Source organism: Canis aureus, chromosome 15, assembly GCF_053574225.1.
Source record: "Canis aureus isolate CA01 chromosome 15, VMU_Caureus_v.1.0, whole genome shotgun sequence".
NCBI classification, from domain to species: Eukaryota; Metazoa; Chordata; class Mammalia; order Carnivora; family Canidae; genus Canis; species Canis aureus.
In genome coordinates this window covers 30597671-30613420 of record NC_135625.1, presented here as the reverse complement: position 1 = coordinate 30613420, position 15750 = coordinate 30597671, and the positions used below count along the sequence as shown (strand labels likewise).

Here is a 15750-nt window from a genome sequence, read left to right as displayed (position 1 = left end):
AACTTCATTTATTCAGAAAGAACCTTCCTGAATCCCCTGGAATGGGTCCAGTTGCCCTGCCATCTTTTCTCATGCAAGCTCGATGCTCCTTTAAAACTACTGATCCAAAGAGTAATTAAGTAAATGGACAATTGTAGGTTTAACATTCATCTCTCCTCTAGAACTCAGACTTGAGGAAAACAAGCATGTCTCTCTTATCCTTCTGAATTCCCAGGTCCTAAAATATGTGTTGTATGTTTTTGTTGAGGGAATGAATGAATGAATGAATGAATGTCAAGGACAGTTATGCCCTTATACTCTCCTACTCAGGTTTCTGTTGTGGGCTTTGCATACTCCATCCATCCTATAAAAGTCCAAGGTGTTCAGGGTTCTGTTTCCGAACCTTTATTTTTCTCTTTTTACTTTACCTTCCAGGGAGATCCCGAAGCAGCAGGTGCCATGTTTATGTTCATGATTCCGCCAAGACCTCTCTGTAGAATCCTCCACCCTCAGAACAACCGCCTCCCAGACATCCTCACATTGACCTCGTACAGGTATCCGCATTTCAATTTTGATGCAAGCCCCTTTGTAAAAAGCCTTGTCTGGTTACTGTCATAATTTCACATCTTACTCCCTCCCTCACCTTTCTCAACAACCAGCAACTCCTGAATGCAGGCCTCTCTTCTTGACGGCTGGGTCTTTGCACAACTGGATTCAAACATATGAGAAAGAGTTTAGGGAAAGATGGAATGGGGGCTTTTCATGGGGGAGTCACACGAGGTAATTATTCCAGGAAGCTTTATTTCACTTACTCTGTTACTGTATTACATTTCCACCAGTGACTCAGATGACAAAACAGCGTGAAATATTCATGAAGTTTGTGGAAGATATATTCGCAAGCTTTTGATTCAAGGGAAATTTAGCACTTTGGAAAGGTAGCAGAAGCAGAATACAATTAAATCAGAGGAAAAGCAGAGGACTGCAGAAAGGGGAGAAATTCAAGATGGAAAAAGGAACATTTGCTGTAAGTGAACTTGGCTATCAAACATCAAGAACAAGAGAATGGAATCCTAGTAGACAGTGGATTTAAATTAGCACTCTAGTACCACACTTTCAAAGCTAATTTGCTTCTAATTGTAGAGACTCTATAAGGTGCATAAGGAGGAGAAACCAATTGGTGGAGTGGAAAGATCGCTGGTCCAAGAGTCTAAAGACAGACACTCAAGTCATGGCTCTTCCATATGATAAAATTTCAGTAGAATCGGAAGTCATTAGACTTGGCTGAAAGCTGAGAGGTCATTCAATCCAGACTTGTCACCAAAAGGCAAGGAAATGGAGCCCACGTATGTGAGGGGCCCCCAAAGCCACACCACAGGAAGTGGCAGAGAGAGCATTCTGACCCCGTTGTCCCCCCAACCTGGCTACTTCACTGGCTTCTTGCTCAAAAACAGGAGATGCTGTTTCTCCACAAGCCTTTAAATATGCAATGTCAGTGGAAATATAGTTAAAAGGAGCAGTCACTGGCTGCCCTCATTTATGAAGCAATGCTGATCAAATTAAAAATAGCAATTATCATCAAAATAAACCATTTGACTTCCTCCACTTCTCCAGAGCAGTTGGAGAGACTAGAAAAGACCTGAAACAGAGCCAGAAAACCGAGGCGCGGATGGTGGTGTACCAAGCTCTGAGGAATAGTTAGGGACACTTATTTTCTCCAACGACTCTTTATTAAGCATGTATTAAGGCACTCAGGCAGGTGCTGCAGGGATTCGGAAAAGACACACCTCAAACTGAACACCAATAAAAAATAAATTTATAAAAAGAAAAAAAAAAAGACACACCTCAATGGAGCCTCCCAGTGAGCAAGAGGAGGTGGCCAGGACATTCACTAAGGTGACTTACCTGTGGCAGAAATAGGTTCCAGGCCCAATGGGTCCCCAAGGAAGGAAGGGCAAGGTCTCCTTTGGGAGAGCCACGCACAGCAGTCATGTTAGATCAGGACTATGTGGAGAAGCTCTTTAAGAGTGAACACCCTGAATGGTGCTCAAAATGGGGAGAGAGAATGAGCTTACCTTGCTGTAGCATCAAAAGAGGTAAAGTGTCTTTACATTGAAAGTTACTCCAAAAATTATTTGCTGTAGATGCTGTTGAATCTTTTTGCTTTAATTTTTTTTAAAGATTTTATTTATTTATTCATGAGAGTCACACAGAGATGCAGAGACATAAGCAGAGGGAGAAGTAGGCTCCCTATGGGGAGCCCAATGCAAGACTCGATCCCAGGACCCCAGGATCACTCCCTGAGCTGAAGACCGACCCTCAACCACTGAGCCACCCAGGCGTCCCTGAATCTTTTTTCTTAAAAAATTTTAAAAAAAGGTTATGATTTGACTGAGATGGCTTAACTATGTTAACTAAGGTTTTCAAGACTCATTCAACTCATAAAATGCTATTTTTACAAAAACACAATTACTTTAAAAATTGACTCGAAGCGTGAGCACTTAAACACTCTAAGAGCAGACAATTAGTGCTTGTAAAACAGTGAATCATACTCCACGGAGTCTCCCAAAGACTGTGCTTTATAGTTACCTCCGGAAACTCTGATACTTAAACTTGGAACTTGCGAGCCTTCACAAATGGGAGCAGAACTATTTTTAGAGCAAAAACATAACCAGCAGAGGGCAGTAACAATTACGTACCATCATTTTACTCTGAATGTAGCAAAACTATGAAGTTTTGCCCCTGGCATTAGCCATTAGCCCAGTGTGTGTTTGTTATATTTATATTTAGTATGTAGGGACTTTTATCAGCACTCTTTATTCGATTACCTCCAACAAAAGCAAAAACAATAAGGTTGTTAAAATGCTCGTTTGAAAAAGCACACGATCACAATGGAAACAACCACAGAAACAATAGATAACTTGCAAGAAAATCACATGCACAGAAGACATTAACTCAACATCGCATAGAACAATTTAGTATCGCAAAGAATGTGTTGAAAGAGCTACTCTAATCAGTCAGGAACATTTAGCAAAAGATTGGGAGGAAAAATTACCAAAGTGAAAAAAATGGGAGTGGGGAGAGCTTGGCAGGTTTAAGAAAAACGCTGGTAGGCCACCCAGCATTTCAACATGGTGAAAGTAGCAAGCCACTATGGCTTGGTGACAAGTCATGGTGACAAGCCATAGATGTCCAGGCCTCTTCGGATCTGCACACTATGGTGTTGTGACCAATGCACATGGAGCAGCTGCAAATTTCTGCAAGAAGACTCAGTCCTGCACAGGGGTACAAGGCTTAGTGAGGGAACGAGGACTGGACTCCGCTCCCTTTTGCCACCTCTGCTGGGTGACCAACCTGCATAAACAAATTGCTGGGAAACTCCAGAGCATGTGCCAGTCGTCCTGGGGAGGGGATGTCTGCGCAGCAGATTTCCCTTACGTTTGGAATTGACCTAATTTGGAAATAGGTGTCGAGTTATAGGTGTCAGAAGTTGTACTACGGAAGGTTTCAGTAGTATAGGCCACCCCTAAATATGCCACTTTGGTGTATGAATTCTTTGGAGCGGGTACCTGGGTGGCTCAGTGGCTTGGCTCAGGTCGTGATCCTGGGGTTCTGGGATCGAATACTGCATCAGGTTCCCTGCAGGGAGGCTGCTTCTCCCTCTGCTTCTGTCTCTGCCTCTCTCTCTGTGTCTCTCGTGAATAAATAAATAAAATCTTTTTTTAAAAAATAATTATTTGGAGCTGAAGGCACTGAAAACCAGCAGGGCCAAGAAAGATACCCTGACTTCCTCTTTGCTTCCTGAAAGCAAGATAAAAACTCCCCTATGAGAGTTGTCCTCTCTGTATCAGGAGGAAAGAAACATTCTTATCACCAGGGTCGAGGAATGAGGCCGAAGAGGATTCTGTACACACAGATTGTGTTAAACAATTCTTTTCTTCCTTTAGCTTCTCCATGTCACTTAGTTACTTTTTCATAATTGCCTGTCTTTGTTCACTTGGCATAAAAGAATTTATATTTTGACACTTTTTTGAGTCTTTGTTTTTTGGGGGGTTTTGTTTGTTTTTTGTGGAGACTTCCATGTCCATGGAAAAAGAAACGCTTGTGTTTTTCTCCTGTTCATCAATCTTATGTTTATTTATGTTTATTTAATTGTTGGGCCCAGCCAGAGACCCCAAAAAGTTAGAGGTTATGTTGTGCTTCCTTTATATTAGTAAGGAGGAAAAGATGCTGATTTTAAAGGTCTTAAAAGAATAATTTGTTCAGCTACATGCTGAGAACACATTGGAGGACCACAGCCATAAATTTCTTTTAGCCATTAGAACCTACAGAAGGAAAAAAAAATGGTTTTCAGGGTGTGGTTGGTTGTATGCAAATATGGCCCCCAACATTCTCACCTTTGACACTTGCCCTTGCTGCTTCCAAGCGAGTGAAGCCCTGGAACCTATTTCCTCTCCCCTTGAATCCAGACTGGCCTCGCAACTTATTTTATTTAACTTCTGTCCTTGTCAGAATGCAACAGAAATGACATCCTGGGACTTCTGAGCCCAGGATTACAAGGTTGGCAGCTTCAGCTCTCTCTCCAGGGAGCCAGCTGCTGGGTAAAAAGTCCAACTACACTGAGATCGATGAGCTGTAGAGCAGCCCAAGCTAGCAGCGTGGAAAGAGCGTGGGGAGGAAAACCAAGACACACCTGGCTGGGGCCCCAGCCCATCAGCCCACTGAACCCAGACACGCAAGCAAGCCCAGGGACAGCCAGGAAAACCACCAGCCAAACCCTGCATTTTGTTTTAAGCCTGGAAGTTTTGGGGTCATTCATTTCACAAAGCCCAGCTAGGTCATAAAAGCAGAGGAGCTTCTATAATAACAGGTGTGAGAATACAACAAAAACAGATGCCCCCATGGGATTTCATGGAAAGTAAAGTGAGGGATTGGTCAGCAAAAAATCCAAGTATGAGGTAACAAAGGTAACAAGAAAAAATTGCTAGTAGAATTTCTGAAAATGGAATGGGCTATGCTTTGTCCCTGGAGGGACAAGACAGATGACCACGGATACAGGCTGTTGGAAGGGATTCCCATAAGGTGTAGGACACTAGCATAGGTCAGTGGTTTTCAAACTGCTTCAGTGATGGAACGCTAATATACAAAATTAATAAAATACTATGTTAGTAGTAAATTATTTTTAAGTTTAAAGCATAATTTCACTTATTAAAAGGGCCATCCATGAGATCAATAAATGCATTCAAATTAAAACAAAGCGTAGGGCACTTGGGTGGCTCAGCCAATTAAGCATCTGCCTTTAGCTCAGGTCATGATCCCAGAGTCCTGGAATCGAGCCCCACACCAAGCTCCCCCCTGCTCAGTGGGGGAGTCTGCTTCTCCCTCTCTCTCTGCCTGCAGCTCCCCCTCTTATACACCCTGTCTGTGTCAAATAAATAAATAAATCCTTAAAAAAATAGACTGTAATGGCAGCTATATTTATTTCCTCACTATCCATTTCATTTCTATATTTTGTTTTGAATGTACCATATCTAAAAAATTCTAATTAACCTAGAAGTACGCTGAGAGGAACTTAAGTTCAGGGATTTTGCCCCAAAGTGTAGGAAAACATCCAGGACATGGTAGGTGTTCAATGAATACTTCCTTAATGTGTGAAGAAGGAGTGAATAATGATTTTGTTCAACCTCAGCTGACGATACTTATTCCAAGCAGCAAATGACCATTGGATGGGGGTACCTATTTTGTGGAGGGATGGCACCGGTGTTCCCAAATGGAGGCTACAGATTCCATACACTGTGCTTGGTTTCAGCCTTTGACTGGAACAAGTATGGATACAGAATGGCTCGGGGGGCACTGTAGCTGACTTGATATTTTTAGCCACAGCTATTTTTACTGAGGCTGTTCTATCCACAGATGTAGCATCTTGTGATGAAAATGGCTCCACTTAATAATGTTTTTCTCCCCTTCCCCTGCCACTTGCCAAGACCAAGGTGGCTGAAGCAGACACGGGCAAAGGGAAGAAGGAAATGCAAGAGACAGCACCTGCAAGCACAATGACCTCGAGGACATTGGTAAGAGGAGGTCCTTCCGGGCAAAGTCAAAGGTTCAGTTGTCTTGGAGGAGGTTTTCTGGAATCTCTTGCTTTGTCAATCTTTCTGCTCTCCCTTGGTCCTCCAGAGCAGTGTATACTTTCTCTCTCTTAAATGCCACTTGTCACTTTGCATGGCAACTAGGAGTTTCTGTGTGCATTGTCACATGTGCCCTGAGCTCCTCAAGGGAGGGAACTCTGTTGTGGACAACCCCCATCCCTAGCTTGGTGGGTATAAAAGAAATGCTTGCCCAAAGTATTCCCAACAGTACTCTTTTTCTTGCTCTCGATCCATGGTTTTCAAAAGGAATCCTATTTCGGATCGCACCTTAATATCAAAGTGTTTTGAGCCACCTGCGTGGCTCAGTGGTTGAGCATCTGCCTTTGGCTCAAGGTGTGATCCTGGGGTCCTGGGATCGAGTCCTGCATCAGGCTCCCTGCAGGGAGCCTGCTTCTCCCTCTGCCTGTGCCTCTGCCTCTCTCTCTCTATCTGTATCTTTCATGAATAAATAAATCTTTTTAAAAAAAAATCAAAGCATTTTAAACTCAAATGTAGCAGCAGAGCTCTTAAAATTTGCATAAATATTTACCTGTGATTCGTTAAGTGTTTTTTCTTTTGAAGGTTTTTCCTTTTCCTTGCTGATGTTTGGTCTCTGGAAACATGTAAAGGCATGTACAATTTTTGTTTGATTGATGTAGTTTTTACAAATTAAATGTTCATACAAAACTAGGACCTCTCTCTTTAGATTATAAGCATGAGATCTTCGCACACCCCACTGGGGCTCCTCTCTGAAGGCTCCTCACTGCCCCAAGCAAGACTGCAGGTGCCACCGTGGTCCCTGTCCTCTGGCAACTTCCACGGACAGGTTCAGTCACATCCTTCCTTCTTCCTCTTCCCTCCAGAGGATCACATCCCCCTAATTTAGCTGCCCAACTCTGTCAATACTCTTGTAAGACACTCTTTTCTCTAATTGTTCTATCTTGTTCTATGCCACCCTGGCAGACAAGAAATTCTCTCTACTGCCATCTCTTTCCCTGCTGTCTTACTAAGGTAAGGGGGAAAAAAAAACAACAACAACCTTAACTCATAGGTGAAGAGTGAAAGAAAAACATCTGTGGTAAGAAAAGGCATGTATTTTCTCCAGCAATTATATGATGATAAATAGTGCCACCAGTCTTTAAAATCCAGAAATGTCTTCGGAATCAGATTAGTCTTTATCCACCTCCTCAGCCTCACGACAGGAAAGCAACTCCTCTTCAGCTGCCAACAGAGTTCACACTTTAAAAACAAAATCACTCAATAGTTTCTTTCATTTTCATTTTTAAAAAAATTCCTGACAATCCGGTGGTATTTTTCTTACCAGTTTTGTTTGTCAATAGCTAGCGCTTTTACATAGTAGATAAAGAGACCACCGGTCTCAAAGACCAGCCTGCAAATTCTTAAAACATTGCTTCCATAGAGAACTGGGTGCTGAGGTCCAGAAAACCAATTGAAAGCACACTCTTGGAACACGATGTTTGCGATGTGGGCAACAGTCCACAGTTATTAGTCTTTGTATTCAGAAAAATTGGTTGTGTTGCTAATTCCTAACTTCTTGTGTGGCCATTTCCTATGGGTAATTTACTCTCTCTGGTTTAGCCTCCTTACTTTATGGGATAGGTTTTTTTTGTAGAATTTTAAAACAATTTTTTCTACATTCAGCAGTCTTTTCCCTCAGTTACATACACATGTACAATAATCACATCAAAAGAGTCAGGAATCTGGAATATTGAACTGTATTAGACATCTATTTTTTTCTGTCACACATTATTCAGGAAAAAGAAGTCACAGACATAAAGCAAATTCCTTTCTATTCTACTCTAGACTGGATTTTTGGTATTCAATATTTCAAAGTACTGTGCTTATTTACATTACTTTATGCTTAATTTTATGTAATTCTATAATTTTTATTATTTAATGTGTACATTTGTAGACATAATCATATAGGTACTTGACTATATATCTTATTTTTATTTGTAATTTTCTCTTCCGTGTTATAAATAGGGAGAGCTAATAAAATTACAGATGAAAAAATACATTTATGAAAGTGTATGCCACTCTGTTGAGAGAGGCTGGAGAGGAAGGTCCCACAAAGCAAGGCTAGATTGTTGGTCCCACAAAGTCTGAGGTGGGTGCCTGTAGCACAAATTCTAAGGTGCCCTGCTGGAAGGCAAGTACTAGAAGTGTTGTCCTGGAAGGTAAGCTGAGATGAAAGCTGGGAAAGCAGATCTAAGCCACACTGCCCATGAAGAAGACCAGGAGAAAATCAGAAGCTGAGGTTTTGAGTTGGAAAGGAGAGCATGAACAGGGCTTTAGAGAGGCAGGAATGCAGTTCCTAGAATTAGAGTGCCAGCGCCTGCATCCTGGGGCCATTTAAAGGGGCCAGAGAACTTGAATTTTTCCCAAGAACTCAAACTTGGTTTTATATTGTAAAATTGACCGATGTAAGTAAATATATCAGAAATCTAAATAAGAAAAAAACATGATCATCTCAACAGATGCAAAAAAGCATTAACAAATCCACATCCATTCCTGATGAAAGCTTCCAGCAAACTCACAGTAGAAGGGTACTTGGTCAACCAGATACAGTATATCTATGAGAAACCTACATCTAACCTCACACTTAATGGTAAAGGACAAAGCAGGAATGTATGTTTGAACCACCTGTATTCAACACTATGCAGGAGGTTCTAGCCAGTGCAATAAGGAAAAAAAGAGAAATAAAAGGCATTCAAATTCAGATTTGAAAGGAAGAAGTGAAACTGTCAATTCACTAATGACACAATGGTGTTGAAAATCCTAGGAAATCCACCAAAATTGTGTTTAGAAATAAAAGTGTGCATTTGATAAGGTTGTAGGATACAAGGTCAATACACAGAATTCAGTTACATCATCATATACTAGGAACAAACAATTGGAGATTGAAACATTTAAAAAATACTTTTGACAATAGTAACAAAAATATGAAATACCTTCCGATTCATCTTTGAAAAGATGTGTAAGATCAGTTAATTGAAAATGTCAAAATATTGCTGAAAGTAAACATGTAAATAAATGGATATATATATATATGTATATATATACACACACCATGTTCATGGGGCAGAAGACTCAATAGTCTTGTCTCTTAGGATAGTAGTGGACGTATAGTAATAGTACAAGGTGTCAATTGTCCCAAAATTGCAGTCCCAGTGTACTTTTTTGATAGAAATGTATAAGCTGATTATATGCTTTATAAGGAAATACAAAATGTCTGGAATAATTTTTTAAAACTTTGTAATGGAACAAAGTTGGGTGACTTACACTATTTGACTTCAAGACATACTCTAAAGCTAGAGCAATCCAAACAGTGCAGTACACAACAATAAACAAAGAGATCGGAATAGAACAGAATCTAGAAATAGACTCACACACATATGGTCATTTGTTTCTTCAAATTTTCAAGTTGAAAGGGCAATTTAGTGGAGAAAGGGTAGTCTCTTCAACCAACGGTGCTAGAAAAGTATATACCCATATGAAAGAAAAATTATCCTTGATTTGTATCTCACTATACATAAGCATTAACTCAAAATTGATGATAAATCTAAATGTGATGTAATAGAAAATGAAGACTATAAAACTCCTGGAAGGAAAAACATGGGAGAAAATACTTGTGACCATGGGTTAGGCAAAGGTTTTTTAGATACACAACCAATAAATGAAAAATTGTATATTATCAAAGATGATTTCTACTCTCAAAGAAACCTAAGATAATGAAAAGATAAGCCATAGTATCCAGATTACGTAAAGAATCTCAAAAACACAAGTGTAAGAAAAATAATCCGATTTAAAATTGAGCAAAAGATTTGGATGGAACAAAGAAGATATATGAATGGCAGATGAACATGTGAAATGATACTCCATATAATCAGTCATCAGGAAAATGCAACATAAAGCTACAATGAGTATGTGCACACATTTATCAGAATGTCCAAAATTTAAAAGTCTGAGAGTTGAGGATGTAGAAGAAATGGAAGAAATGGAACTCTCATTCACTGCTGCTGGGAAGGTAAATGATACAGTCAATTTCGAAACACATTTTGACAGTTTCTTAGAAAGATGAAAATACACTTACTGTATGATCTAACCATTCTATTTCTTGTTTAGCTAAAGAAATGAAAGCATCTGTCCATACAAAGATTTGGACACAAATGCATATTTCGGTTTTTATACATAATAGACAAAAACTGGGAACAAACCAAGTATTTATCACCAGATGAATTTGATTAGTAAATTAAGGTGTATCCATATAATAGAGTAGTACTCTGCACACAACTGAAACAAACTATTGATACATGCAACAACATGGCTAATTCCCGAAATGATTACTCAGAGTAAAAGAAGACAGACACACATACACATAAAGCGCTTAATGTAGGAGTCCATTTACATAAAATGCTAAAGATTGCAAATTAATCTATAAAGACAGGAAGCAGATCAGCGATTGCCTGGCATGTGGGGTGAAGTTGGAAGGAAGGGGCGGGAGAACACGTGGAGGTGATGAATACGTTCATTATCTTGATTGTGATGATAGCTTCATGTACACACGTGTCAAAATTTATGAAATTCTATAATTTAAACATATTCAAGTTTTGTGTATCAATAAAAAAAGTTTCTTTCACATGGAAAGATTTCCAAAATATGCTTTCATGTGGAAAAATTGGAAAGTTTATGGGAGCATTTATAGCACACCACATCAGTACAGGTTTGTTTGTATGTTGAGATCAATTAATCCATCGATTGATTGATAGATAGTATGGCCATTGAATGAAATTTCTGGAGAATTCACAAGACACTGAGTAAAGAGAAATGAGGGTTTTTTTTGGAGGGGTGTGGTACGGAGGACAAAGATTTCTTCATTTTGCACTGTTCTATACCACTTGAGGGTTTTATATGGTTTGTATACTACTTTTATTTAAAAAAGTCTTTTTCATCAGAAAACAGATCTGGGAAGAACTGGGCAAACAAGACGTATTTCAAGAGTACCCTCTGCCCAAGGTAAATGGAAGAGTGCTCAGCTTTCAATATTTATAGAATTATCTATAAAGCCTGATAATCCTGCACCAACTGGAAACCAAATTTTTGTGTTGCCAAATTGCAAGAAATTGTCAACATTTGCAAAAAACTGCTGTGCTGCTGCATCTGTATCACAGTTGAGACCGCGATTTGTCCCCTAATATTTGTTCTCCCCGTTTTGGAACAGCAATGGAATTTTAATAGCTCCAAATAATCAAATAACTGCCTTGCCCAGCTTCTCTCTCCCTCCCTGCCAGCCTGTCTCTCTCCTCTGCCTAGCTTCCCATCCACTCTCTCTCTTCCTTCCCCATGGACACCTCATAGTAGTCAGATGTCACGCATGATAGCTGCAGGCTACCAGGACAAATGTCCCACGAGAAGCTGGCTGAAGTTTCATGTCCATTTCTACCCACCTGGGAGGTCACATAGCATCACTTTTGCCACTTTCTAAAGGCCTGGCCAGGTTCAAGGGGAGGGAACGTATCTACACCAATTCTTGATGGAATGTGGCTTTTACCATCCTGGTCCATGAGGGGAGGCCAGGACCTGCAGAGCAACAAGATGGGGGGCTCTAGGCCATTGGGAACCATCACACCAGCCTTTACCACCTATTGGGACTCTTACTTTTGTCTCGTTTAAGAAAATATTATTTTGAATTTTCCATCACTCACAGCCAACCCTAACCTGTGGTGCTTAGCATGGTCAGCAGGACAAGCCATGAAAACCTTAAAAAGAACAGGTATTAAGAGCAATCCTATAAGAATGCAGGAAAAATGACATTCCACTCGCCTACCGCTCTTGGAAATTGAGTTGTTTTTAGGGCTTTGTAGGGGGACATCTTAAGTTCTACTTCAAGGCAGTCAAGGGGTCACCCTTAACCAGAGTATACATTTGCAGGATTCGAATTGAATTGTGCGTGCAGGTGTGTGGGGGTGGTGCACGTACCTTGAGGGAGGTGAGGCGGGGTGCCTAGTACGCATGCTCCTCTGGCTTGTCTCATTAGATTCTTTGACAAAAACTCACAAATTCTCAGATTAGACTACTTTCCACTGAAGCTGAAAATCACCTCTTCACCCAAAGCTGTGTTTAACATCCGTAAATGAGGTCTGGGGCAGATTCCAAGGGCTGCTTCATGTTAAAGAATTATTCAAACAAGCGAATTATACGGTAAGCGGCTCTATACAACACACACATGAGTAACACAGTGCCACCCACTCCCACCAGGACTGCATTTTGCTACATAAAATAGTCCTGCGGTCACCTTTTTTCAGAAAAACTTTGCAAAGCACCTGTGAAATTATTTTGTGAGTCGTCTGTCCCATGACCATTTCTCAATCAGGGGTTCCCTGTGTCTTACATCCTTTTGTGCGACTTTTTTTTTTTTAAGTCAAGGATCCTAGGAGACTTAATTCTGATGCATTTTAATGCCATTCTTCATTGTTAGTCGTTCTCAGAAAATTATAAATATTTCATGTTGGCTATTGCCAAATGTTGCACATCATGGTTCTACATGAATAATCTTTTGCTGATAATTGCTAGCGAGGCTTATGTTCTTCTGACTTGCTAGAGTTCATGGAGATTTATTGACTTAGAACTAATTAAATTGTTGCCTGCTGCTTTTGAAATTCTGCCACAGGAACATGCCTGTCATTAGCGCAGCCTTGGTGCGGAAGCCTGATTTGGATGGAGACGCAGCCGTTAGTTTCCTAAGTGCTCGCTGGGGATGGGGGTGGGGAAATGGGATGGCTTCACAGACATTAAGGTTCTACAGCACAAGAACATAACCATGGGCATTGTTTTGCTGTTGCTCATTTGGGCATTTATTTTTGGTTTCCTGAGGTTTGGGAACTGTATGTTTAAACTTGCTACATTTCCCTTCCAAAATTTCTCTACAGATAGGATTTCTATGTGCTGGTCATCTTGATTTCTTTTGACGTATGACTTTTAGGAAAAATTTTAAAACCAGTATATTTTGCTGCAAGACTGAGAATCCGTGAATTATTTGGGATAATTTTACCAAAAACAAAATACCTAGGCTTTTCGATTTAGGGTATGACTGAAGAAGCTTTAGGAGTAGAACTAACCATCCTTTGTGGTCACAGTAAACCTATGATGTCCTTGGGGCGCCTGGGTGGCACTGCTGGTTAAGTGTCTGACTCTTGGTTTCTTGGTTTCGACTCCGGTCATGATCTCAGGGTGGTGAGATTGAGCCCTTTGTTGGGCTCTGGGCTCTGCGGAGTCTGCTTAAGATTCTCTCTCCCACTCCTCTTCCTCCCTCCATCCCCTGCTCCTACATGGGCTCTCTCTCTCTCTCTCAAATAAATCAATTTTTTAAAAAAGCATATCATGTCCTTTCACTTTAAGTTTTTCAGATTAGAACTGATAGAGAAGCCAAACTATGGTCTGGAGTACAACTGCCTTCTGCTACCACCTAGTTGTGTGGCCTCTTTGTCACTGCCATGTCATTTAAACTCCTCTGCCTCAGTTTCCATCTCCAGGAAATGGTGAGAGTAAACATACTAACCCGAAGAGTTGGCATGAAGATTAAGAGACCCCCTATTTGGGCAGCCCGGTTGGCTCAGCGGTTTAGTGGTGCCTTCAGCCCAGGGCGTGATCCCAGGGATCCGGGATCGAGTCCCACATCAGGCTTCCTGCATGGAGCCTACTTCTCCCTCTGCCTGTGTCTCTGCCTCTCTCCTTCTGTGTCTGTCATGAATAAATAAATAAATAAAATCTTTTTAAAAAAGAGAGACCCCCTATTCACAGCCTGTGAGATGATCAGGAAATGTGGTTGGTATTGTTTATGTTTACTTTCATCATCATAATTATAGTAATAAAACTCACATACATGCTGAGGTTTGGGTTTTATGCAGTTTTCCCATCTGTCATTTCGTTTGACCTCAACCAGACATAATTTAGTTTTGTGTTATTTTTGTGATTTTGGTTTAGAAATGAGGAAACTGAGATTCAAAAGGTTAAGAATTGTTTTGAGACCTGAACCATGACTTCGTGCTAAAACTCACATCGAGCTCTGCTGACTCCAATCTTTCCCAATCGTTTTACAACATCACTGTGTTTTCCCATAGTATCGCTGAATTTAGAACAGGACGACATGCCAGAAAACAGTTATTCTGAGTCCTTAATTGTAGAGATGGGGATAGCAAGGCCCCCCCAGGAGTAAAGATTTGCCCAAGATCACAGGCTTTGGAGAAGACCCAGATTTCTTGCTTATCATCTAAAAGCCTTTTGCCCCAACCATCATCAGATAACAGAGAAATTCCAGGAAAGCATGAAGGATATGGTGATAACATTCCCACATGAAGAATAAGATTTCCTTTCAGTAACTTGAGAATTTTAATATCATGACTTTTCTACAAGCTAGCTGCTAACAAAAAAGGCAAATAACATCCTTCTCATTGGTGAATTATTGTCACACACCTTCAACTTCCACTTTGTAAGCACTTTGGTTTTGTCTTCTGGTAACTTCTCCCTTTATCATAGGAAACGAAGGATCCCATGGTAGCTGCCCTGCCTCACTGTGATTATGCTCATGTTTAGCACTTTCATGGGCTGGGATGTGTGGCTTCAATCCGGGTCAGTCTTCACATGCAGCTTCTGGAAGCAAAGAGGAATAAGGATGTATTGTAGCACACGTCATCTTGTAGCGTCAGTAGGATAAGTGCACGCAGAAAGGTGGTGGCAACTTTCTTATGCACTCCACAACAAAGGAGAGGTATCACATTTTGTGTGAAGTCAGCTCTCCAAGCTTGGCCCTGGGTTATGGGAGATGGAGGAAATGATTTAAATATAGGAAATATGTCTACTTTCATGCCCAAATTGAATTGCTCACTGGAATGGAAAAATTTCTGGAAAGGGCTTTCTCTCCCAAGTCCTTATCAGATCGCTCCCTCCTCTGACGCAGGAGAACTACGATTCTGAAACCCTGCTCTTGCCTTTCAAACGTGACCCATCTTTTCCCCCTCAGAACCTTCACACACACTCTCTTTTCACCTGTAACCCTCCTTCCATGCTGGGTTGCTCTTCATGCTCATTAAAAATATGTTCCTCGGCCACTGTATCTAAAATAGTTCCCCCAGCCCTGTTCTTCTCTATATCCTACTTGATCTTTTATGGTGCTGGTCACAATTTTAAATTATTTGTTTGTTGTTGCAATAAATATTCTCTCTCTCCAGCTAGACTTTAAGATCCATGAATCTAGGTGACATTGAACTCGTAAGTGCAGTTCCTAGAAGATGCTTAGTAAACACACACTGCTTGAATATATTTGGTTTGGCCAATTAGATCGATAACTGAGATCATTACTAAGGGTCAAACTGAAGTACAACATTTAGGGAAAACAAATGTAAGATGATATTAAGGTGTGACAAGCACATAAAAACTGGTGGTTTTAAATCAGAAAATTTGCTGATTAGCATTTGTCCTAGTAGGTGTAATTCCAGCGTAGCCTAATTACTTCTGTAATTCCAGAAGTAGCCTAACCTCTGAAATAAAAATAAAAGTGGAATAAGGCTACTCCACGTGCTGTGATTTCTCTGAGTCCCGCCAATTCTCTTGGGGTTTGGGCAAAGGA

The 15750-nt window shown here is 40.6% G+C and overlaps 1 protein-coding gene and 1 long non-coding RNA gene across 47 annotated transcripts in view; one reads left to right on the top strand and one right to left on the bottom strand.

Annotated features, from left to right (window-relative positions):
* The window catches only part of LOC144284446 (uncharacterized), a 53523-nt gene that overhangs the window by 3720 nt on the left and 34053 nt on the right, over positions 1-15750 (bottom strand). For both annotated transcript variants that reach the window (XR_013352848.1, XR_013352849.1), the window contains exon 2: positions 14598-14774. This is a non-coding gene — a long non-coding RNA (uncharacterized LOC144284446). The remainder of the gene's footprint in view (positions 1-14597; positions 14775-15750) is intronic.
* The window catches only part of LOC144284441 (uncharacterized), a 64745-nt gene that overhangs the window by 45713 nt on the left and 3282 nt on the right, over positions 1-15750 (top strand). For 30 of the 45 annotated variants that reach the window (XR_013352829.1, XR_013352831.1, XR_013352828.1 and 27 more), the window contains 3 exons: positions 415-533; positions 5961-6047; positions 11081-11141. Coding sequence is in view for 1 of the 45 variants with exons in the window: in XM_077848982.1 (XP_077705108.1) it covers positions 415-533; positions 11081-11141 (180 nt within the window). In the remaining 44 variants the exon portion in view is untranslated. Of the gene's footprint in view, positions 1-414; positions 534-818; positions 6048-6686; positions 6720-11080; positions 12327-15750 lie in introns of those variants that run through there. The other 15 variants (XR_013352835.1, XR_013352833.1, XR_013352834.1 and 12 more) reach the window with 11 other exon arrangements.